At 26.8% G+C, this 26,945-nt stretch overlaps 2 protein-coding genes across 2 annotated transcripts in view; both read left to right on the top strand.

The window, feature by feature from the left end:
• LOC100208075 (UDP-xylose and UDP-N-acetylglucosamine transporter) overlaps nt 1-26,945 on the top strand; it is a 34,649-nt gene that overhangs the window by 6,560 nt on the left and 1,144 nt on the right. The window contains exons 2-10 of the mRNA XM_065818475.1: nt 3,721-3,804; nt 16,299-16,412; nt 21,641-21,743; nt 21,886-21,935; nt 22,067-22,151; nt 25,469-25,511; nt 26,268-26,323; nt 26,479-26,532; nt 26,614-26,689. Coding sequence (XP_065674547.1) covers nt 3,722-3,804; nt 16,299-16,412; nt 21,641-21,743; nt 21,886-21,935; nt 22,067-22,151; nt 25,469-25,511; nt 26,268-26,323; nt 26,479-26,532; nt 26,614-26,689 — 664 coding nt within the window. The 5' untranslated portion in view covers nt 3,721. The remainder of the gene's footprint in view (nt 1-3,720; nt 3,805-16,298; nt 16,413-21,640; nt 21,744-21,885; nt 21,936-22,066; nt 22,152-25,468; nt 25,512-26,267; nt 26,324-26,478; nt 26,533-26,613; nt 26,690-26,945) is intronic.
• LOC105843220 (DNA-directed RNA polymerase I subunit RPA12) lies at nt 1,966-2,343 on the top strand. Its single transcript, XM_065818081.1, has one exon. It carries the CDS (start codon nt 1,966-1,968, stop codon nt 2,341-2,343), a length of 378 nt encoding a protein of 125 aa, XP_065674153.1.

Below are 26,945 nucleotides of genomic sequence, written 5' to 3'. Positions count from 1 at the left end.
AATGTCCCCGATAATGCTAATGACCCTGTAGTATTCTTTTTTTGTAAAATTTGTCCCCGTAAGTAATACCGTAGGTGCGTATATATATATATATATATATATATATATATATATATAGAGAGAGAGAGAGAGAGAGAGAGAGAGAGAGAGAGAGAGAGAGAGAGAGAGAGAGAGAGAGAGAGAGAGAGAGAGAGAGAGAGAGAGAGAGAGAGAGAATGTTGCATTTGGGAGTACGGAAGGAAAAAAATTATTCTTATGCCAGTATACATCACTTTTAATTACTTTTGACTTTCGTCCAACATTTGCGTGTTCAGAAAGTTAAAACCATTAATTTAATTACAAATTAATCCTTTTTTAAAAAAACCGCAAAGACGCAAATTTAATTGACCAGAATGTTTTTAAAACATTCTGTATGTTTTTAAAACATTCTAAATGTTTTTAATAATATAAACAATGTTTTTATTTTTATTTTTTTTAATAAAATGCTTTTATTTTTATTTTTTTTACTGTAAATCATGCACGGAGTGTTGCTACATCGACTATCTTATAGCCTGTTTCACAACAAAGTGCTGCTACATCGACTGACAAATAACCTGACTTGCAACAGAGTGCTGCTACATCGACTGACAAATAGCCTGACTTGCAATGGAGTGTTGCTGCATCAACTATCTTATAGCCTGACTCACAAGGGAGTGCTGCTACATCGACTGAGGGTTTGGTTGGGGCAGGCAGTCTATCAAGTAACAAAAAAATTCCGTTCTTGCATTTTAATTTTTAATTTTTGTCAACAAAACTTTTTGACAACTAGTTAGGAGATAAACTTTTTGACAACCATATATATATATATATATATATATATATATATATATATATATATATATATATATATATATATATATATATATATATATATATAAAATATATATATATATATATATATTTATATATATAATATATATATATGTAAATATATAATATATATATATATATATAATATATATATATATATATATAATATATATATATATATATATATATATATATATATATATATATATATATATATTTATATATATATATATATATATATATATATATTATTTTCTGATGAATCTTTGTTGATGAAACACAGAGAAAAATGGAAAAAAATTTTTGTTAAGTGATTTTCTACTAATATATAATTGCTCTGTTCTTTTAAGAACATTGAGCACTCTATTGTGTAGAATACTTTTTAAAGATGTTTAAATATATATACATATATATATATATATATATATATATATATACATATATATATATATATATATATATAATATATATCTCCAATATAGTATTTATATAATCATTTGCTCACTTTTTTTGCTTATCTTCATTTATATAACTTTTTCAGAAAAAAAAAAGAAGAATAATGAATGAAAAGATTGCTGCCCCATGCCAATTCCTTAGCCGATGTAGCAGCATTCCATTGCGAGTCAGGCTATTTGTCAGTCGTTGTATGTATTGAAGCCCCGGCAACAGGCTATTTCAGTATGATGTCAGACTGCTCACCTAAATCAGCAGTATAAGATATATATATATATATATATATTTATATATATATATACGTATAGGTATGCTAATGTATATATATATATATATATATATATATATATATATATATATATATATATATATATATATATATATATATGTATATATATATATATATATACATTAGCATACCTATAGGTATATATAATATATATATATATATATATATATATATATATATATATATATATATATATATATATATTTATATATATATATATATATATATATTATATATATATATATATATATATATATACATATATATATATATATATATATATATATATATATATATATATATATATATATATTATATATATATATATATATTGTATATAGAGTATACAGTTCAGAATTATTTGTTAATATAAAATGGAAAGAAAAAATCTAACTTTATTTGAATGTGATCCAAACTTTTGTGCAGTTTGTGGTGCAATATTATCTTTACCTGATCAATCAAAAAAAATTACATGCAAAGCTTGTGGTACCATTCTTGATATATCAGCATTAGAAAATATTGAAATACACTCATATAAAGACTTTAATCAAGACAAGTTAAAGAGTTTTGAAGAAATATCTAGGTTAAAGAATCTTTCTGAGAGATGCGGGCCATATGTGAAAAGAAGATGTCCGCAATGCAATTATAGAAAAATGACATATACAACAAGACAAACAAGATCTGTGGATGAAGGGCAAACTGTGTTTTACACTTGTTTAAAATGTCAATTTACGGAAACAGAATATTCATAGATAATTTTGGATAATTTAATGATAATTTTATAAAAGCAAATTTGTCTTTTTATCTTTTGTTTTTATAAAAAATAACAGCAAATTTTTATGTTTAGTTTAAACTTTATTTCAAATAATTAAAAGCTTTATTAACATAGTAAATTTTTAGTAAAGTTTATTAATATAGTAAACTCCTAATAACTTCAATTTTAAAGGAACATAAAAAATGGTTAGAGTTATAAAGTGATTTTTATGAGAAATTGATTTCAATGGGGACTTGAAAATGCTTTGAATTACTGAAAGTTTGAGTTATCAAAGGTTTGAATTATTGGGAGTTTACTGTAATTTTATATTTCTATTTACTTTTTTGATTTAATTAATATATACATGTTAAGTGTCAAAAAAAAATATCTAAAACAAAGTCGATGCCATATTATCAAAATAAAATAAATAATTTTAAATTATTTAGATGGTTTGACCTATTATTATTGTTTTATTTATATTTGATCAAATTAAAGCATTTAATTATATGGTCTGCTTGCTTCACTTTAAGGTATTAATAGTTTTAGTTGCAAACAAAACAAAAAAAATGGTTCACTAGAGTGAAATTCTAGCAATAACAGTTGAAATTGTTATAATAGATTAACTTTATATTGATTTTACAAAATTTTGCAAAACAAGTTGTATTTTAGTAGTGTTTTTTATTATAAAACTTATGAACAACAATAATTTTTGTTATAAAATCAACATTGCAACAATGCAAATTAAAAATTTCCTCCTTTTAACATAAACTTATTATTTAAAACTTTTTTAAACTTTATACTTGTGATATATTTTGGAAGGTTTCTACTAAATCTGAGTTGTTGTGGATTATTTAAAAACCCACTACACTTTCACAAAGCCCTCTGACTATGTGAATGTGTGCATAATGGACTCCGAATTTAATAAATTTATTATTACTATTCATATTTAAAAATAAATTTTTTTAGTTGAAAAATACTGCGAATTGTCACAATTGTATTGAAACAATTGACTGTGGGTCACAATGAATTTACTGCCTACTAACTGAATGACTAAATGGATTTTCACAAGCAGTTTTTTAAAGTTATATCAATTGCATAGGATTCTTTTAATCTTCGAAAAATCCTAAATAAGATATTTGTGTTTACTAATTTGTGTTTACTAATTTGAAGCAATAGTGTAAACTTTAGTCAGCAATAAAAGTTAAACAGTAACTGTGTAATATTTTAAAAAGAAAATGAAATTAATATCATATATGATTTCTGTTGCAATATTAGAAATTGTTTAAGAATTTTAAGAATTTTTTATTTAGTTTGAATTAAATGTGAATAATTTTAAATGTTAGTTTAAATGTTGAATAATTTATTTTAAATAAAGGATGAAACTAACTGTATACTCAGCAACCTTTTTAACGTTTGTGGCTTGTGCAACAAATGTCATCTTTTTGGAACATCTTGTCAAGTATGAAATTATTTTAAAATTTATAAATTTATAGTTAATTTGGGAATAAGAACAGGACTCAATTTAACGGTCGGACATCGCCGTCCTCCAGACTGTTTTTGAGATCTGATTTATGGGAGCAACCAACCATTGTTCATTTGTAATGAAAAAATCAAAAATGGTTTGTTGCCCTCTTCTAGGAGGTCTCAAAAATGTTCCGAGGGGTGGCAATGTACCACCATTAAATCGAACCCTGTAAGAAATATTTATATATATATATATATATATATATATATATATGTGTGTATATTTTTTTCTAACTTTATCGAGCTGTGGCTCTGAATTTTTATGCATTATTATTAAACCGTCGTCGCGATAAAGACCTAATTGATTAATTTGGATTGTTTTAGCTAGGGTATTTAAAATATATAAACCTACAAATATAAAAACCTACAAATATTTAAAATATATAAACCTACAAATTCGCAAATTTCTGCCCCGTCGTAACTTCCCATTGTTACATCAAAGCATTTGTGCGTGGTTTTTTTATAATATAATCAGTTGCTTTAATAAAACAAAAATATAAAAATACTGTTATACAATGTATATAATTATCATTGTTATATAAATATATATACAAAATGTTGTAATAACATTTTTATATCATTTATTTAATTAATAACTAAATTAATAAATAAACAAACAAAAAAATATAAAAATTGATTTGAAAAAAAATGTTTAAATAAAACAAGTATTTTTACTATCCCTGGAATAAAGAAGGAACAAAATAAAAGTTCAGTGGAAATATCAAAAAATATCATCAAAACATAGAATTTTAAATTTTTCAAATAAATTTGCACAAGACCATTGAGACGGGCAGCCTGCATATCTTGGTGGAGTTGCCAACTAGGATCTTGCAACACCTGAAAGGGTAAACAGTTTAGTTGCATGTTGCTTACACCATGCCAAACTGTTAGTATTACCTCCATTTTTTGGATCTTCTTGTATTTAAGTATTTGTCCATTTCCAATTTAATAGGTGGGTATTATGTACTTTGCTAAGATAACATTATAATTATCTTCCTCCCAATTTTGTGTTTACCATCTTCAGAGTTGTTACCAGCATTGCTAAAGCTTGAGGCAGATGATGAAGAATTCTGAAAGTATTTTTTGGTTGTGGGGTGGTTGTCAATGAGTTTTTGGATATTTTTTATCATTAACATCAAGAAGATGTCCATGAAAAAAAGGATGGAGGTAATAGTCTAGTGCAGATGGAGTTAATAGTCTAGTGCTAAGTAAATAAGTGAGACTTTCAGTCAAAGCATAGTGTGCAGCATTTCCTAATGACTGTCCCATCTTGTGGTTACGGTGAAGAGTTTTTTGAGGTAACTCGCATTGAAGCACTAAGGGGTGTCAATTTATGAAGATGGGTAGTTAGTGAGCTGCCTTTATGAAAGGCATCTTTCAGTTCCTGTGTGCTCTCAATTGTTTTTTGCAGTGTAGTGTTAAGTTTGTGATTGTTGCATGTAACAGGGCTTTCTTTTTTAGTTATTAAAGATACACTGTCGTTAAATGCGCATGTTATATTTGATGCCTGATCAATGACACATAGTTTTTTAGGTATTTTTCTAAATGACTCAGGATATAAACGTGTGGTGTTTGTTAATATACTGTTCATAAATCTTCTAACATTTTCAGAATCAGCAAAATTGAACAGCAAGCACTCAGTAGCAATCAAAGTAATGGTTTCATGATCAACTACTAATTGACGCTGATCCTGAAAGGGCCACTTTAGTGTATCCGCTTTCTTTTAGAAATAAAATGTTTGAAGGTTACCTCTCTCGTTGATCCAAAAGAACCTGCCTCAATTAGGTCTATCTCCGCTCATCTTCTTACTTTTGAGGTTTGATGAACAACTTTTTATGTTGTCTTTAAATGTACTTTCGCAAGCCAGTAGTATTTGATTGCTTTGTTTCCACAAGTTTTACACAGAAGATTTTCCTGAAAATGTAAAATACAGTTTAATAAGGAATAAAAAGCTAATATTTTTAACAATAAAACTTTTATTTTTTATTAAAAACCACTAAAAGATAATATTATTAAATATATAAAAAAGTTTGTGGGAAGGAGGGGAAATAATCTATCTATCTATAATATAGTTACATAGATACCTCCCCCAAATTTCCCAAAGGTGTTATAATAGATTTAATTTAGTTGTAGCGTTATTTAAGACTTTATGCAAATTTGGAAAGGTGTCTAAAGAAATTTTTTTTTGTGGACAAGAAAAGCTTTTTGTATGTACAAAAATTGCTATTTTACCTCCCAAAACAAATTCTTGCTGGTCATGTTTGACCGTTTGAAAAAAAAACAGAGTTTTGAAAAACAAGATTTTATAAATAATCATGATATAATTTGGGTAATGCATATAGTAAAATTTCATAAATCATTTTAATTTTGAATAAGCATTTAAAATAGTTTTATTGTTTACGACAGTTTACTTCATTACCATTTGCTTCATTCTCGAATTTATTACATAAACTCTATCATTTTTTTTTGCTTAACTTATTTAAATTACTTTCATATACTGGTGGTTAAAAACCTCTTTTTTATGAATGATTGAAAATCTTATTTTATTGTTATAATAAAAATATTTAATATATTATTTTTATAATAGTATAAAAATATAATAATTGCTGTATTTAACTGAGAATATTTTTTTTTTTTGAAAATGGGCTGTTTGCAAATTGTCACGCTAAGTTAAAAGTATAAATGAATCAGTTCATTCTAAAAGGGGAGTAGTCAACAACACATAGTTTTGAGAAAACTGAATAAAACTTTGCATTATCTTTATTTTTATTTATTTTTATCAAAAACATGTAATTTTTTGTATATAAATTTTCTATCACCCCAGTTATCATGAAAATTAAACACACTTGATTAATGACATTTACAATCCTTTCATATGAAAAAAAATCATTAAAGTTGCTTGACTTATTCCCTTTTAGCGTAATTTGAAAAAAATACAGATAAATGTGTTTAAAAAATAATGTTATTTACTAAAAACAACAAGAAATCAATATTTGCATACACTCCTATATGTAAAGTACTAGTTTTATAAATATATGCTATTTTCAAAGAAATCTTTTTAGTCTGAGATAAGCAATAGGAGCAACAAAGACTTAATCATCATTTTCAACTTCAACAACTTCTGCTGTTGAACACATAAATTTCAGCATAAAAGTTTTCAAACTCCACTGGAATGTAGGGTTGTAGTTTTTTTATGTCTGCCATTTTTTCAATACTTATTGGTACTTTTCCTGCAGTGTAAGCTTTACTTGGAAAATATAAGTTTAGGCAACCAGTTGCTCTAAAGGAAAAGCTATGATTCATTATAGAATCAATGAAAGGTCGGTTAATAACCTAAGATGGAAGTTTTATATCATATGTACAGTGCATGAAATTGCTTATTGAAAAGTACTGATTTTTGTCCTTTTTAACTTGCTTATCTTTGGTTTTATTGGAAACACAACTTTTTTTGTAAAATTGCGGCCACCACGTCTGGAAGTTTAAAATTTCTGAGGACTTAACTTTTTGTACCACAAATTTATCATTTTTGGAGGATGTCTAAGATCACATACTTGGTCTACTATGAACAGCCTATCGTGTCGCTTTAGTTCTCGCTTTATTGTGCTTTATTGTGCTGTCACACGGTAAAAAGGAGTGTCCTCTTATTGGTTAGAATTGCTCAATTTTTTCAAATTTCTTCAAATCAGTTATGGCTAAGAGGAGTTTAGATAATTTTATTTTGGCCCCAACAATTGTTTGAGAATAAGTGGAGTTTGGTAAATTACTTCTCTACCTTCATTAAATAGTTAAATAGAAAGGAGCATACTACATCTGGACCCTTGCCTGCTAGGCCTTGGTGGTAAACAAAATGTGTGCTTTGTTACTTTTATTGTTATGAACACACAAAAAAAGTTTTTTTGTAACAATGTGTAAACTTAAAAAAACTTTAAAACATACCTGCATTTGATTGGAACCCACCATAACGTGAAACTTAAAAGTATCACTTTTTTTAAAAATCCTTTTCCATCCTGAGTTGTCTCTACTTTATTTCTTAGGAATCAATCAAGGATTGTATGAACAAATCCTGTTCATCTTTAGTGTTGAAGGTATGGAAATGGTTTATTATATCCATTTGATCCTCTTCGTTAATTTTTTCATGACAGTTGTTTCTTTTGCAGCAAAAAAAAACAAATACTTTTATACTGTTTTTTTATTAAAATTTTTATCTGTAAAAATGAAATTGTAAAAATATTTGTAACATTGAATACAAAAAAATTTACCTGCAGGTTAAGCCAGTGTACTTTGGAGGTACAGTATTTCCTTGGTAGTTAACAAGTTCTTCACCTTTTATTCTGGCAACTTTTATGTTTCTCTTCCAAAGACTTGGATCAGCTTTCCTTTTCTTTCTTTACTGACTTTTTCTTCAGAAACTCAGCACTTTTTTCTGAATTTATTTCCATATTTCACTTATTTATGATAAGAGTAAGTACACAAAACATAAAGTTGGTTTATAAAATAAATTCTTATTTAGGTTTAGCTATACTGTAAAATACAATAGCATAAAACTAAGAACACAAGACATAAAGTAAAACATAAAAAAGGCAGTATTTTAATAAAAAAGAAGGGGTATGGGTAATTTTTTTTTTCTTGCTGTATTTATTTTGGTCAGTTCATGAAAACTTTCAATCTGACGAGATGTTACAATAAAAGTATATATTTTTTTTTAATTTTAATTTATAAATCCAAACAAAGTTTTTTTACAAAACATCCATAAAACAATTTAATTCTAGCGTGGCTTGCGGTCAAATGTGCATTTTCTAACAGCTGTTTTATCATAATTTCAATAGGATTTAATATGATGATGTAAATATATAATATATACTATGATAAACAGCATAAGAGGAATTTTTATGCTAAAAGAGGATAAGTCAGTGACTCAATTCCTTCTAGCATGAACAGCTCTACAATCGATTGCAGTTGCTGTGGTAACCAAGTGTCTGTTATGTTTCATTTTATCATAAATAGTTAAAACCTGTTCATAAAACATCAAAACAATTATTAACTCATTTTTCAATTTTTAGACTTATCCTCTTTTAGCATGACCTGACTCAAATAGAAGTAGGAGATAATCTCTCTTGCACAGAGCGATATTGATTATAAAGCGTTATATAATGCTTTATAATCATTTATAATCACTCTTTCGCAGTGAGCGAAAGAGTGCCAATTTTCCTCCAATTTTCTTCTATGCCTATTTTAATGTTAAATTTTAGTGACATAATTTACAAACAGCTTCTTAGTCACTTTTTCTTTTCTTTTTCCGTTAAATCTATTTATTTATTTGTAATACTTGGAATTTTTTGTTGCAAAAGTAATAAATGAATGAATGATTTATAGGTAAATTTAAAATTTTGTATAATAAGATTCTTAAAATTATATGTTGAGTAAAATCTCTTTTTAGATAATTTTCTTTAGGTAATCACTGGTAATTTTAATAGTAGTGTTTCAAAAAACAATTGTTTTCTTAGTATTAAGTATCAAGTTTAAATAGTAAAAAATTTGTGTACGAGCGTAATAAAATTACAAATAACAAATTTATTACAATTTTTCAAATAAGCAGTGATAAAAAAATAATTTTTATATCTCTGCTCAATAAAATCAGAGATATAAAAATATTTTTTTGTTTGTGTATGTAACTAAAAACATTTTCTCTCCCAACAGTACTTTTTATTTTTAATTTTTGTTTTTTTTGTTTTATCTTTTCATTTACTTTTTTGTAGCTTTTTTCCATCAATAAAAAGCCATTGCAATAAATGAATTAATTTTAAATAAATTTGAAATTATCAAATGCAAGTTTAAACATTTTTTTCCTTTCTATTATTGAATTGTCATAGAATTATCAAACATGAACCCATCTTAATCAAGGCAAATAAAAAGAGACACACGACACTTAATAGCATTCATAAAACAATTTCTTTTAGTATTAAGTATTCAGTTTAAATTTTTTTAATATTGTATAAAATTTGTTTTGATATTAAAAAAATAAAAAAATTCAACATTAAATTACTTAAATATTATCAAACTTCTTTTTTTAATTGAATGAAAATCTGTGCGCACAAGCATAATTTTGAACAAAATAACATTAGAGCTTATCCATAAATTATGTCACACAGTTTTTGATTGTTTTAACCCCCTCCCTTCCCCTCATCACAACATCGTAACACTTTAGTAACAAGTCCTGTATAAGTTGTTACAAAACTACTAACCCCCTCCCTCTTATAGCGTCGCATAATTTATGGGCATAGCAGTTACCCTTAGCAGGTACTATGTTATTTATTTGCAATTTTAAATTTAAAAAATGCATAAATCGTTTTGAGTTTAAAAAATTGTTTATTGCTAAACCAAGACAAATAAATAGATAGCAAGCAAAACAAAAATGTTTGAATCATTGAGTATTAAAACTTGTATATCCTATTCTTGATGTGACAACACATTTTCCATATTACTGGTCTGATTTAGAATGAAAGAAAAAGTTAAAGAACTTGACTGGTTGACAGTTTCAATAACTGGTTGTTATTTTAGTAAGTCTGCAAGAAAGATTGTAAATTTATATCAGTGCTGGGTAAAATACTTTATAAAAATATTTAAAATACAAATACAAATACTGGAACAAAAAAGTATTTTAAGTACAAATACAAATACAAACTTCAAAAGTATTTAAAATAAAAATACTTTTAAAAAAATATTCAAAATACTAAATACAAAATACTTTAACAAAATTTACAACTATGGCAATTTTCAAAATTTATTTTTGTCATTGCTCGAAAGTAATTTTTAGTCATTATACTATATTTATATCAAATTATCATTCATTCAGTTGTCCACATTTATTTTTAGCAGCAGCAGTTTTTCAAACATCATATCACTTAGACAGTTATGCTTAGGCATTTGTATTTGTCCCGCTGTGCTAAACAGTCGTTCAACTGGAGCCAGCGATGGCTCAATGGTATTGAATTTGATAAACAGTGACCAAACTTGTATCTTTATCATTCAAATACAACATGCACTCTTGATGAGCACCATTTGTTGCACCAGCATTTGGAGTGTCATCGTTATATACAACAAAATTTTCAGTTATGCTGTCAGTGGTCACATTGAGATTGGTCGCTGTTGACGGCTCACTAGAAGCTAGTATGGCATTTGCAAATATTTCTCTGCAGATAGCACATTTATTAGTTGGCACCCACTGTACCTTAAACAGTGGGTGAGAAACTGCTGCAACAATCCTGCATGAATTACTTACATCAAATCTCAGCTTCTTTTCAAAACGAGTTTTCATTTGTGCTAACATTGCTGCAGCAAATAATTTAGCATATTTTAACTGGCAATTTTGAAATGCTTCCAATTTCACTTGTAAGCTATGCAAATGTGGAAACACATGACCATAATAAACATTATCTCCTTGTAAAGTATCCAATGTTGTAGCAACAGGTTTCATTACCATGACATTCTTGCAGGCTTTCTATTTCTTGCTTTTTAAATTTCTCAATGCATTACATATATCATTAAGTTTGTCAAATAATTCAAGCAATTGCTTGATAGCTCTGTACTGAGAATTCCAGCATGTTGGCACGGGACAGAGTATTGCTTTGTCTGTAATATGTGACATCAGCAGTTGTGCAAACAAATGATGCTTTTTTCAGTTTGCTTCTTATTTTTTCATGCATCTTAGAAAGCTTTAAATTTAAACGTTTGTTAAGAGTCTTGCGACACATGATGCTTACATTAGGATTGAATCCACGAAGCAGTTGATAAAAAGCTGGTTTTTCGACAGTAGCCAAAGGACGCATCTCTTCAGCAATGTAATCCACAATTAAGTTTTCAGCTTCTTCTTGCAATATAATATGACGTCGTGCTAATAATTCTGATACTGCTTCATGGTAAGTAGTTTGTTTGAACTTCTTTATAGCAGGACCTTTCTCAGCTGTTCTTTCTACACCAGCTTTGCATAGCTTACGCTTCTTCTGAACATCTGCCTTATGTAACTTATAGTCTCCAAAGCAATTCTTGTGCAAGTTCTATACAGTAAACATAAAACCCTTTAAAAGATAAGTTTTTACTTTGCTATAACTGAGTAAGTATTGTACATTTCGAATAATATTAATTTACACTGCAACATTGAATAATTGCTTGTTAATAATCAATTGCATATTGTTCAAAAAAGATAAAATAAATTAATTTAACTAATACCAAATTAAAAATTACCTTCAAATGCTTAACAAAGTTTGATGTTGATGCCAGCGTGCCGATAATGGCTTTGAATTACGTACACATAATAAGCATATTGCTGATATTTTATTACTTTTTTTTGATCTGACGATTTTGAAAATAGTACCATCTGCAATGGCTGGTAAAATTTCATTATTTTCTTGATTTTCATTTACTGATTCAAAAGTCTTTTTATTTTTGCTGTTAACCGCAGCCATCTTTAATTTAAAATAATTCCTGCTATATAATTTAATAATTACTCTAATGAAACCAAGGTAAATAAATAAAACAAGAAATAATTCAGAATAAAAGTGGCACTTCAGAATAAATGTGCATTGTAAAGGCTTTAAGCAGTATTTGAATTATAAGTATTTTCAATAAGTATTTTCAATGAGTATAAAATACAAAATACTAATAAAAAGTATTTTAAGTACAGATACTGAGTACTTCCAACAAAAGTATTTAAAATACAAGTACAAATACAGTGAAAGTATTTAAAATAGTATTTTAAATACTTGGTATTTAAAATACTCCCAGCACTGATTTATATTTATGATAAGATAAAAATAATGCCAAGAAGTAAGTAAAGTTATTTAATATTGAATTTAAACTATTGTAGATTTTTTGTTTTTTTGTTTGTTAATTCACCTCCCCAAGGCTGAGAAGGCCACTAAAGATGAGAAGGCTACTTAATTGTCGTTATAACCCTCTCTCAACTCTATAACTCCGAAACACGAACCTTGACGAACAAGGCTGCTGCGCGGAGAAACAAGTTGAGCGCTGTGCTACCAGGGGCGTGGTGGGGATTGAACTCAGAGCCTCTCGTTTATGAAGCGAGCGCTCTACCACTACACCACTACTGCTGATGGTACAGATGGGTAATTCTATGTCAATTGACCCAAGCCATGTCACCATACATCTCAAATTTTTATACAATGAAATTACTTTGTAAAATAAGAATTCCATAAAAATTTTAGCCTCTAGCTCCAAGAAGATCCTAAAATATGACCATTTTATATAAGACACCAGGGGGGTCATTAGCACTACACAAATTTCAGCATTTGTGTAGTCCTGATAAGCATGTGTTAAAATTGTTTGCAGAGCAGACTACCAGAGGGTCTGTGGGGCTGGGGCATCATCACTTAATTTATTTTTCAGATTTTAACAAAGTAAAGATAACTTTAAAAAGGTTGTCTTGAAAAATTTTTTTTGGTTTATAATTGTTCTGTTTTTAATTATTAGCAAAATAAAATACAAAAAATAAAGTTTCAGTTGTTGTGCATTAATTATACAAATTGTGTTGGTAGTTAAAACCCAACACTCATCTACTCTAGATGGGCAGAAAAGTATGTTAAAAGGGCAGCACGGTTTCATAAACATTGCCATGAAACCACGGTTTCATAAACATCTTTAACAGATGACAAGTTTTAACATATGAGAAACCAATAGTAATTAATATTAATTACTTTTAACGTTAACAAATTTATCTTTTAACATTTATTACAATTAAACAACCTTGTTAAAGTGGCAAAAAAATTATTCACATTCAAAAAAAAAAAAGAAATCAATTACTGTTTAATTTTTCATTACCACTGTGTTTAAGTTGCTTTAGTTGTATAGTTAAAGCCAGCTGTAATAATAATTTTAAAAGGTGATCTTTTTCTTTTTTATTGATGTAATGTTATGGCAGGATGTTTTTTTTTTGTTTTTTATTATTGTTATTGTTAGATTTTAGTTAATTAAACAACTTGCTATTAACATTTTAGCATTAAAAAATATCAACTTTTTTTAAAATTTTAAAAAAGATCATTGAATATAGAATGATCAAAAACCCAATGTAACAAGTAAAAACCAAAAAAGTTTTTGAAGATAATATTTTCAAAGTTATCTTTACTTTGTTAAAGTCAGAAAAAATTTTTTTTAATAAAAGTGGGACATGGCCTCTGGTGCCCTTTCCTCACAGACCATCAGGTTGTCTGCCCTGGAAACAATTTTAACACACATTTATAAGAATTAAACAAATGCTGAAATTTATAGAGATCCAGTTTGTTAGGAAAGTAGTGAAAAATCTATCGCAAGATTCCACTACAAAAAGTGTAGTACATGACCCCGCCCTTCATCCCTGGTGTTTAGGGCCCTGGAGCTATCATCGGCACTACAAAAATGCTAAAAATTTCAAAGCTTCAGCTAATCTGGAAGGTGATGTTTGTAAGTTTTATGAAAGATGGTCTTTCTTTTCGTTATACCAGCTCAGCAATCTAACAGCCAAATTATCACCATTTTTTTTTTGCGCAAGGTTCTTAGTTCAAGACAAAAAAATTATTTCAAAACCTAAAATTTAAGCCATAGAGCTGTTTAGTTTCAAAATGCACATCATTCAGCACAAAAAATTTTAAAGTTTTAAAAAATAATTGTGATTCGTGATGTAGCGATAGAGACTTCAGCTTTGGTATTACAGCTGGTAATTTTTACATAATAAAATAGTTTTACTTTTCTACAAATTTTATGTTTTCCTGATTTCTAAAAAGTTTTCTGTAAATACAAATTTAACTATACATTTTTGCAATATAGATGTATTTTTTCACTCATTATCCATACAAAAAATTAGAAAATTTTTTTTTTTAGTAAAGCAGTTCAAGTTTACAATAAATCTAAATCTAATAACTCTAAAATCTAATCTAACCTTGACAATAATGATTTCGAAGTATGTCCAGTAGTTAAGACGTAAAGAAATTCATCCTTCTCCTAGTTCTGCTTTCTTTTGCATTTTCTTTCAGGTAACCTTTTCCTTTTTGCTATATTCCACCACATGGGTGTTTATTGAAGTTTTAGGTTATTGGAGGATTTCCGAATACTATAATACTATAATATTTACTATATATATATTATAGCATTTAAAGTTGCTTGTAAACCATAAGAAAACCATATAATGTTAACTGAAAGTTAGTTGTATGCTATTGATAAGAAAATGTTACAGGAATGGATTTTTCTTTGGTTTCCTAACCCATAAAGTGTTTTATTAGAGCTTTAAATTTACTAATTAGTTGTCTATCTGATCTTTGGGTAGTATTTATGTTTGTATTTGCAATTTGGTAGTATTTGTAGAGGTTACATACTTAACTTGAAGGTTTTGTCAATAAGATAAAAAAAAAACATCTCATTAAAATCAGCATATAAAAATATGTTCATTAGAAACATTTGCAAAATAAACTTAGCGTTTGTTGAATATTAGTAGTAAATAACATAACTTTTCAGAAAATTTCAAACTACTACAGGTATTGACAGACAAATTTCAACTTCTGAATATTATTGACAACCATGATATTAGCAGGGATTATATTTTTCCGGATATTTCCAAAATTCCGGACATTTTTCTTAACTTTTAGTTTTTCTGGATATCAAAAATGTTTTCCATACATACAAGTTTAGGAATATATTTTTGTAATATATTTGTTTTTTAAGCTTTTTTACTCATTACTCATACAAGAACTAAGAAAAATTAAAAAAAATAAATAAAAACAACTCAGCTAAAAGCAAAATTAAGAGGAATATAAGGGAAAATATATTCCGGATTTTTCCTGGATATTTTACCCTAATGATTTTCCAGATTTTTAAAATATGACCAAGATGATCTATGTATAAATTGTAAATGAATTTCTAATATGCAATCACAAAGTTACATAGAAAAAAAATTGAATCCCAAAAAACTGGAATTACCCTAAAAATTCTAGGATCATGGTATTTCGGATTTTATCAAATTGTGAACCCTATGAAAGACAAATATCATTTTCCATTGATTTTGAATATTTTAATCTTTTTTAAACACAGTAGAAAAAAAACTTGAGAAAAGAGAGCAAAATGTTTGTTTGGAATTAAATATTGTTGGAATTAATAGATGTAAATGACTCAATAATGTGAATAATGTCATAGCAAATACTTAATAACTTACAAACTTAATTACTGTAAATAATGTAACAACAAATATAAGTATTTCCAAAATTTGCTTTTATAAAGTAGAATAAAAACTCTTGATTTTTTTGTATTTTAATAATTTATCTATCTGTTAAAACAGCAACAACAACAATAACAACAACAAATAACTGTTTAACTTAAAAGATGTTTCAAACTAATTTTTATCAATTTTAATTTCTGAAGATAAATAATTTATTTATTTAACTTCTTTAGATTTTCTCCTGGTTGTGGAGAACTTGTAACTTTTGCACAGTTTTTATTTATTGCTTCTTACGGTTTTATCACAGTGGCAAAGTTTGGAACTGAATCACCCAAGGTTCCTATAAGGTATAACGTTTAAAAAAAATACTTTCATTTTGCAAAAGACTTAGTTAAATAAATAGCTTTTTTTCATATTTCAATGATAATCATTATCATCTTATTATGGGTTCTAATACTATCTTATGGGGAAATAGTATTAGAGACAATATATAACCTTTAATGTAGTGCACATTTTGGGTCATATTATTGGGAGGGGGGGAAGACTATGGAAAACCTTTGCAAATAGGAGGGGTATAATATACAAAAACATATATCTAAAATCCATTTTTTAATTTTTTTTTATTTTTACATCTACCATAATACTCTTGTTTTTAAATATATTGTGTTAGTGTATCAATTAATTAAATAATTGAACAGTTGTGGTCTTGTCAATCGAATATTCTATATTTCTATTCTGAAGTAAACACCTGATACGACATCAGTAGTATAAACTAACCTGAAGTAAACACCTGATATGACATCAGTAGTATAAACTAACCTGAAGTAAACACCTGATGTTACATCAGTAGTATAAATTAACCTGAAGTAAACACCTGATATGGCATAAATGTCATTGGTATTACATTCAATTAGAAAAAAAATCTTAAGAAAAACTAATTGTGATAAAAAAGGATTGTAACATACTTAATTTGAGCCATGATTATAGTTATTATCACCATCAGTATCATCATCAACAAATAATCTTGCAGTTAATTGTTTTTCAAAAAATACGACTTTCTCAAGGAATGTTAATAATTCATTCTTACATGTTTTCAATGGATAACATAAACTCAATGTTCATTTGTACTAAGAGGTGTGTTCACTTTTGTCATCAAACTATATTTTTTGCCACAAATTTGATATATTTTTATTGGGTTCAAGCTTGATTTTATCTAGATAATGGGTTAAAATACACTGGAACCACAGTGATGAAACCCTATCTAGTTTTTTATTTTATTTAAGAAATAGTTTTAAATTAATTTTGATTTTTAATTCAAATAATTTGTTATATAAACTAAGGGCATCAAGGACTTATCCACAAAGATAAAAATGAAATTAAAAAAAAAAAAAAAAAAATACTGCCTCAAAAGGAATAGGAGATAGTATAGATAGCATGGTTAACTTAACTAAAATATAAACAGCAACTTTATTGACAATCTTCATTTATCTCAATGCAGTGTTTTTTTCTCAAGATTCTTCCATCGCTGGAGTTATTGGATTGCAGGAACAATTAAGAAAATAATAAAAATGATTAAAATGAATAATATGAGCAGGCTGCTTATATTGTTCATTTTAATTATTGACTCCAAGGTTTGGGTAGGTAAGTTTTTATAAGGTTCTAAGGTTTGGGTAAATATGTTTAAATATGTTTAATATTTTATTAATCAGAGAGTGAAGTAGCACTCAAAAGATATTTCTTGTAAATTAATGTTTTGCATATGAATGCCTTACTTTTTTTAAAAAAAAGCCTTTAGCTTGAATTATTATTGAATTATACTTTTTTTAAACAAGTCTAAATTAAAAAAATGCTTCGAACAGTTGTTGTTCCTTATAACTACTAATAGTTAGTGTTTACAACATAAATGTTCACAAAAGCCAAATGTTTTAAGGATTTAAATATTAAGGTATTAAAACATTTTATAAGTTTTTTTTTTAGTTATTAAGGTTCTCTGAAAAAATCTAATGGTCACACCTCAGAGCACTTATTCAGGCAGTTCAAGCTTTCTTCCTTACCAATCTCACTTATTTGGCACAGAGTCAGTATCAAACCTCTTGATTCTAAGCCAAAACTTTAACCACTGCATCACTGCTGCTTAAAGTTTGATATATATTCTTTCATTTAAAAAAAAAATTTTGATTTAATAATGCAGTATTGTAAAGTTTACAATGCTCTACAAACTAGCAAAACACACTAAGTCGAATAAAACATCTTTTCTCTGGTTATAAAAATACATTTAACGTTAACTCATGAAATGGGTATTTTATTGAAACTAAAAGCTTATAAATTAAAAAAAATAGAAGCTATAAATGTTTTCTTAAATAAACACTCAATATTATGGTGTATTTAAATTCAGCACTAAATGCAATTTAATAATTAGAAGAATTAATTAGAAGCATTGCTTGATATTACAGTTAAACAGGTGTTGTGAGCTTATGTAGTTTTTACTATTTTTATTTTCTTAAGAATTTAATTCATAAGTAATACAAAATAAAAACATTTAACTTTAAGTAATACAAATTTTAAATTTCTTATATAAGTTTATTTAAGTTATAATTATAATTTTTCTTGTTCTTAATGAATTTTGTTTTATTGTTTTAGTAATACTTTTTTCTAATTGCTACTCATCATGTTTTATTTGCTTTAATTATTTTTCAGTTAAAGCTTTGAATAAAAGATTTAATAAAGATTTGAATAAGTATTTTAACAGAAATTGAACTTTATAGAAATTATAGAAAAATAAATTTTAAAATTTTAAAAGTTATAAGAGCTATTATTTTTCTGTAATTTCTGGCACAACTGTTTAAAACTCCTATACTTAACTACTTTTTTTACAAAGGCTAGAAAAAGTGTACTTTCTGTGTATCTATACTATCTAATATCTCTCATCTAAATAATGGTGTCTTAGTTACTGTGTTAGCTCATCTACAATTTCCTATATAAGTATGTTTATGTTCTGTCTGAACCTCTGGCGCGGTGTTCACTCACCTGTGAGTTCGTTATTTGTGTGCTTGTGTGTTCTGCTTGAATCCCTGATGTAGTGTTAGCTCAGTCACAACTGTATAACATATGTCCGCCTTGTATTCCAATATTCATTTAAATGTAATGTTTTTCCTAATACATTTCAAAAATCACCAGTTCAATATTTTAAAGAACTGCTTACAGAAGTAACTTTTTTCAACTACTCCAAATCAGGTCAAGTTTAGAATCATCACGATCACCTTGCAATTGGCATGTAATCCAGTACAATCTAGGCAAAGGCTTGGAAAAATAAACTCTGACTTTAAATTCACCTGCCTTGGGGTTTTTGGTTGAATAAAGACTAGAGATTGTGTCTTAATAAAAATACTTATCTTGGGCAAATATTAACTGCATCCAGCTTCTTTCTTGTAGAAGTCCTCCTAGGTAAAGACCATAGAGTTAAAAAAAATTATTCTGTTGACCAGCCTCGCACCTTTTCTTCATCTATTTGATTTAAACCTGTGTTTCGTTATTTACTTTCTAGTGTGATAAAGTGTTTCTAGTGTGGTCTTCTTGACTCTACTCATATTTTTGCTTGTGCTTCCTTGATAGTGGCTATGCAACTCTGCTTGTTATCTTCTAATGAGGGTACAGCTCTTAAACTCAGTTTGACTTTTCTAATGCTGACTAAGGTTTTCCAAACTCTGTGGTAGCTCTCAGAGAGGCTGATTCCAAAATGTAAAATAATGTGCTTCTAATGTGGATTGTCAAGGACACATAAGGAGCCTTAAGTTATGACCTTGAGTTAATTAGCAGGACTGAGGTAACTGCACAGCTCATTGATTGGGATGCTCTGTCTATGATTGAGTTAAATTCTGTCTATGAATGAGTCAAATAAATGCTCTGTCTATGAATGAGTCAAATAAATCATGACAAAAAACCCAAATATATTAGACATAAAAAACCATAACCACCAACTAACTGTTTCATTTTATCTTTACAAATATTTGTGGTCTTTGAAACCCGGATTTGTGTATTATTTAACAAAATTAAATAATACACAAATGTGGATTTATTTGTATTATTTAATTTAGAATTTAATTAAAATGTTTGTTTTTAATTTTTTAATATAATTATTTTATTTAGAATTTAAATATAACATTTGTACTTTAAATAAATGAAGATACAAACGCCAATGTTTATTAAAAAAAAAACAATTGTCGCACCCTGGTATGCAATATTTTTATAGCTGCGTTTTTAATTTAGTATCTAAAATATGATACACGCTTAAAATCATATGATACACAAAGTATGATACACTCTTATTATCACAACAGATACATGCTTAATATCACAATAGATACTTGCTTAATATCACAATAGATACACACTTAATATCACAATAGATACACGCTTAATATCACAATAGATACAATAGATAGCTTATTATATTACAAAACTTAAACTAAATCTCTATTATTAAACAGTTATAAAAAACTTGTTTATTTAAATTTGAAATATGTGACACTAAAACCATTTTAAAAGTATCGAACTCATTCATTCAAGTTTTAAATACAAAAGTCTTTTCTCATAATTACTTGCTTTCTGGCTTGAAGCTATTTTAATGCGATTTTTAAACTTTTCAAAATAGAAAAAAAACTTCACGAATAAGAAGAGTAATAAAGGAACTTTTTAAGTATGAAAATTAGAAGAAATGTGACACAAAATAATATTTATAAAACAAAAAATTGTTTCAATAAAAAGGTGATCTAAATATATAAAAAAGAGATTAAAAAATTGCAACATCAAATGCAGTATTTTTTAAATAATTTTTCTAGAAAATGTTAAACAAGGCTTGAATAAATGTTTGTTTTTTTGTTTTATTTAAATTCACTTCCTTAAGGCCATGAAGGTCACTACAGTTGAGGAGGCTACTTTAGTTGTGGTTACAACACTCTCTCAACTCTATAACTCCAAAACACAAACCTTAACGAACAAGACTGCTGCGTGGAGAAACAAGTTGAGCGCGGTACTAAAAGGAATGTGGTAGGTATTGAACTCAGAACTTCTTGCTTATAGGCGAGCGCTCTACTACTACACCACTACCGCATGAACTGTTTCTAACTCTAAAATCCATTTGTTTATTTTTGAAGATAACATTCATACACTCATCAATCAGAAAAACAGTTATCAGAAAAACATCTGTTGCAGATGATTTATTTATTTATGATATTATACAAAAAATTACTGTGTAAAACTAAAAAAACTATTACTAAAATATAATCAATTTTAAAGATATTGAAAAATATTGAAAAAAATAGTTTTGAATATTATTTGTACAATTGTTTTGACTTTTAAATCATCAATAAATCAGTCAATAGCTTAATACTAAGATTAAAATAGCAGTAAAAATCTCCTCTTCGCTCCAGCCTCCCCTACACTAACTAGTAAAAATCAAATTATCTCCTTAAGACTGGGGGTAGCCACTACACCACTGCCACATACATATACTAAATACATACACACAGTGTTACTGTGTCAACATGTAAAATTATTTTTTAAATATTGTTTGTAGAGAATATCTGTTTGCTGTTGTTCTATTTTATGGAAGCAGTATATCTGGAAACCTAGCTTTTGAGTGTCACATATCTATGCCAATACAGATGATTTTTAAATCAGTACGTTCTAATTTTTGATTTTGTGTTCTTATTTTATTAAATTAATTTTTATTTCAAAATTAATTACAAAAAAATCTGTAAAGAGTTTGTAGAGAAAATTTGTATATGAATTTCTTTTGTAATTTTATGGTAATTTTTTCAGGGCTCGGTTATGGCTAGCATGGCATTAGGTGTGTTGTTGCTTAAAAGAAGGTACTCATATTTGGTACTTTTGTATTTTTTATTTTAGTTAAATTATTCTATGCTGCAATCTTATCAAACTTTTTTTTTTTAAACATTTAGTTGTTCTCTTAGCAAGTATATATCTGTTTTTAAACATTTAGTTATTCTCTCACTAAATATGTATCTGTTGCCATGATTACAATTGGTATTGGAATGTGTTTGTTATTCTCAACAAAAGATCAAAAGGTTTCAGTTTGCCTTTGATATTTAACATAAATATTTAAAGTTTGTTTCTTGATTTTAAAATAAATTATTATTTTTTGTATACTTTTGGGTAATTCTATTTCATGTCACTCAAATTTCTATATCATATTTAATTCAAACTACTTCAAATTTTACTTCATATTTAATTCAAACTACTTTAGCATACTTTACAAAGAAAAGTTCAAATGCAAAATTTTGGCCCAAAATGTTGAGCAGTTCTTGAGATATAGAAATTTTAATATTGATCAGGTTTTCATAAATGACATAGAATTGACAACATCTTTTTCAAGTTTTTTTTTTTTTAATAAAATGAGAAATAACAATGGCAAGTGACTTATAATGTATTATAATTTTATTAAAAAATAACAAGATATGAAAATAAGAATTTAGAATGTTTTTTGATGCACACATAGGCATGGTATTACCAATAAGACCACACAAGCCAAACCATTTATTTGGATAAAATCAAAATTTATTAAATAAGTCTGAAAATAAAAAAAATAACTGAACCAAACTAATTAAATTATTTTGAATACAAAATAAACTGAACAAAACTAATGAATATCTTAAAAGACTTTTTAAAACTTCTTCTTTTGAAATTAATCTTTCATTTACAAGAAGTCTGGATACCATTTTTGAAATTATATTGCAAACAAACTCATCTTTTTAGTAACTCAATTTAAGTAAACATAAAAATTTCTTCAAATTCTAAGTTTATTAAAAACTGTAAACACTGCTGTTGTAAGGGTTGAATTAACTTATTGTAAATTTATTATATTTATCATATTGCAAAAATTTATGAATAAGAAATTTATGACTGCAATAGTAGTAACTATCAAAACATATATACTTTAATAACATAACAAAAAATATTTTAATTTACATAACAATCAAAACTTACATATTTTAATTTATTGCTTGTTTAAACAACAAGTTAATTCAGTTAATTAAAGTGTCATAAAGTAAAAAAAGTTATGATAGATATAATAATAATTTATAAATGAAAAGTATGATAATCAAACAAAATAATAATTATAATACAAACTTTAATTGAATTACAAATGAGCCTAGCAAAATACTGCTACAAAATTTGGAACATTTACAAACATGAGGTTTGAAAATAGGCAGTTTTCAAAATAATAGGTTCCTTATCCAGTCCTATGTAGACCTGGAAGATGTAAAAATAGAAACAGATATTAGATGATGTTGTTGGGTGAGAACCAAAAATGAATGTAAAGACTTTAAAAGAAGGGAAGAAAATTTTCATTGTTCAGGGGAAAGGATAACCATAACTCATGCTCTAATCATCCTTAGCAAATAATAAAATAGTTGGCCTATGAGTTAGCAAGTCTATATAAATCTGCTGGTCTACAAAGTGCTTGTGTGACCAAAAATATTGTACAATATAAATTTATAGAAAAATTTTCACTTTAAGTTCAACATTAGTTTACACAAATCCTTCAGAGATTTACCAACTACATTTTTAATTTTAATAAATCTTCAAATCATGAGCAGCATTAAATTCCAACGAATTTTTGAATCCAAAATTAGTACTAACTCTATTCAAATTCAATTTTAGAATAAAAGGTTTTTAAGAATTCATTTTTAAAAGTGATTTTTTAAAAGTTAAGGTAGTTTTTGAGCTTTAGCCAGAATCTTATAAAAATCAGGAACAAGATCAGGGGTGGACTCTAATTTCATTTTGATCCTCATTATCAAAATTATCTTCTTTATCTTTTTCATTAAGGTTATTATTTTTAATTTTTTTTTTTTAATTTCATCAACAATAGTTTTGTCATCAACATTATTTCATCAAGAATAGCTAAATTTTATCAACAATAACTAAATTGCATAAGCAATATATAGACAAAGTAGGTATTCAGAAGAAAAGTATTTCCTAATTTTCCATAACAGAAATACCATTATTGGTTATGCAAACAACATAACAGCAGAAAGACATTAAACATCTCAAAATTTCAATAAGTTTAGGGCAATCATTTAAGTTGTGCAATCATAACATTCTCTCCTATCCAAGTATCATAATATATAGTGATCATAAATCTTCACTTAAGTTAAGTATGTTTTGAAAGTTGATCAAAACTAAACTTGAGTTTTTTTTTATTTTTACTTCAAAAATCTTTCTTCCACTATTTCCATTATTTATAGATAAGATTCACGACATCTGTTTTTGATTTTGGTAGAATCACGTATCAACTCACGAATTTAATTCTATTTGTAGAAAATCCATCAATAGAAGCAAAACAAGCCAATCTTTCTAATTATGAAAGATTTTCGTCATTAAATCAATTGTTGATTAAGTACAATATTTTTTGTTTGGTCATCTTTATTTGAAATAAAGTAATGGTTTTTCTCGATCCAAAAGATTTTTGCATAATAATAATTTTGTGCAATGAACTTTAAACTTTGCATTATAATAATTGTGTACAATGTTTATATTGTACAAAATTATTTTTTTAACAAGATTCCAAACTTTTGATTAAACTTCCCTTAAATCATAAAACTTTTTGTTTTATGATTTAAGGGAATTTTTTATGAATTAATTTCAATTTTCTAATACATTGTGATTAAATTAAACATGTAAACAATAAAACTAAGCAATACTACTCATGTCCTAAAAACAAAAAGTTTTAGCTTTGCTGGGAATATTTAAAGTTTAAAATAAAAAGAATTTTAATGTGCTCCTGAAATTCGGATAAATACTTTCTTTAGAAATTTCCCTGGATCAAAGCTTAGTGCATACTAAACCATTTAAAATTTTTATTACATTCAAAGAACATGCTGCCATCAATCACCTACCTGAGTTTATCGACAATCAGGCTAAAAAGTATGAAATTACCCCCAAAAAATTTTCTCCTGCTCTAGTAAAAATATTTTTAACATGTCTTGCGTTTTTGACTAAGCAAACATCAGAATCAGTTCATGCAAACTATTTTAATTAGAAATAAATTAATAATTAGACTGTGGTTGTAACTACATTATTTTCATTTTGCTTGTTCTTCTTTCATTTCAGTTTTTTCAAACATATAGTTTCTATATGTTTGAAAGCAATTTTTTTTGCACTGTCAACCGTTTTACAATCTTGCTGATTGCTGGTTAATTTTCAGCATGATATGCCTAAAATGTTACATAAGGCTTAAAGGTGGAATTGCCTTTTAGTTGGCATAGGTTGTAAAAGCTTTTATAATTTGGATTTAGAATTGCCCAACTAGGTAGAATTATGTATAATTGTTTATTAAAAAAGTATAACTGAAATTTTTTTTTTTTTTTTCAATATTTAGAATGAAAGTGAACCTGAAGTAAATTTTTTTACTTGGCTATGGGGTAACTCTTTTTTTTTGTATATATGTATATAAATATACACATATAATTATATGTGTGTGACCCAAATATAATAAAGTAATATTATAAACATATTACATATTAGTCAAATAGATAATATGTTATATATTTACATTATTATCTGATTATATTTGGATTAGTACTAAAATATACTTGTTAGTACCCATTGCAGATACTACTTTATCAGCGGTTCAGGTACTGTTACTTATTTTAAAATCCATAAATTATGCAACGCTAAATTTATTTAATAAATACAACTAGTTTATTCTTGCGATATAATTTTCTTTGAAGTTTCATAAAGGCATTTCAAATTTTGGCTTGATTAAAGACTCTGTGATCTTTTTTGTTTTATTTTTTAAATAAATTTATGGTAGTTAGTATTAACTACATTAGTGGTGTAATGGTAGAGCACTCGCTTCAAAAGCTTGCTTTATAAGCAAAAAGTTTCAAGTTTGGTTCCACCATTTCTCTGGTAGTACTGCGGTCAACTTGTTTCTCAGCGCAGCGGCATTATTCATCAAGTTGTTTTGGAGTTATAGAGTTGAGAGATATTTTAACCACAATTAAAGTAGCCTCCTTGACTGTAGTGGCCTTCATAGCCTTCATGGCCTTTGGGGTAGGGGATAGATGAATTAAAAGAAAAAAATAATATAAAAAAAATTGCGTAATTTATGAATGATCTTTTTTAGTTTTGAAAAAACAATTTAAATTAAAAAACTACAACTAAAATTTTTTTAGGTGTATTTCTTTTGACATGTTCTTTGTTTATGGGTGCAAGATTAGGTGTTTGCCAGGTATTATTTTAAATCTTAATTCTAAACTTATTTGAAATATTATTATAAATGAAAATTTATTAATTTTTAAATTTAAAAAAACTCAACATATTGTTTATTTTTTTGAAAACAAAAAGTAGTTGATTTTACAATTTCAATTATGAACTTCGGTTTAGGAGGAGATAGCATTAAAATATGGAAAATATCCGGAAGAGAGTTCTTTTTATTTAGTAGGTTTACTTTTGTTTATTTTAATTTTTTAAAGTTCACATTAGCAAGTATATGTTTCATTTTGTTTGTTTGCCACTTAGCATGCTTTGGCGCTTCCAGGATTTTTATTCTTTTCTAAAAAGATATACTCTCAAGCATCCATTTTTACAACTTCAGGTAAAAAAACTTGGAACTAGATTTTTTTAATGGTTTTTTTTAACTTGTTTAATTTTGTTTAATAATTTTAATAATTTGTTATGACTTTTACAATTTTTTTCCTCCTGGGCTAATAATTCTTTTTTACATATGCCACTTACAAACATGCTCACATTTTTTTTATCATTCCAAAATATCCTCATTTGACACAAGTAACACATACAAAAATTTGAAAAATGCTTCATGCTAAAAATCATAAAGCATATTAAACCTTAAA

Source organism: Hydra vulgaris, chromosome 14 (genome assembly GCF_038396675.1).
Source record: "Hydra vulgaris chromosome 14, alternate assembly HydraT2T_AEP".
Classification (NCBI taxonomy): domain Eukaryota; kingdom Metazoa; phylum Cnidaria; class Hydrozoa; order Anthoathecata; family Hydridae; genus Hydra; species Hydra vulgaris.
Note: the sequence above shows the minus strand (reverse complement) of the source record. Positions and strands in the feature narration are given on the sequence as shown.

Bases quoted from the DNA above. Each gene is read 5' to 3' on its own strand.
- LOC105843220 (XM_065818081.1), top strand. From the start codon at position 1,966: ATGGAAAGAAAAAATCTAACTTTATTTGAATGTGATCCAAACTTTTGT.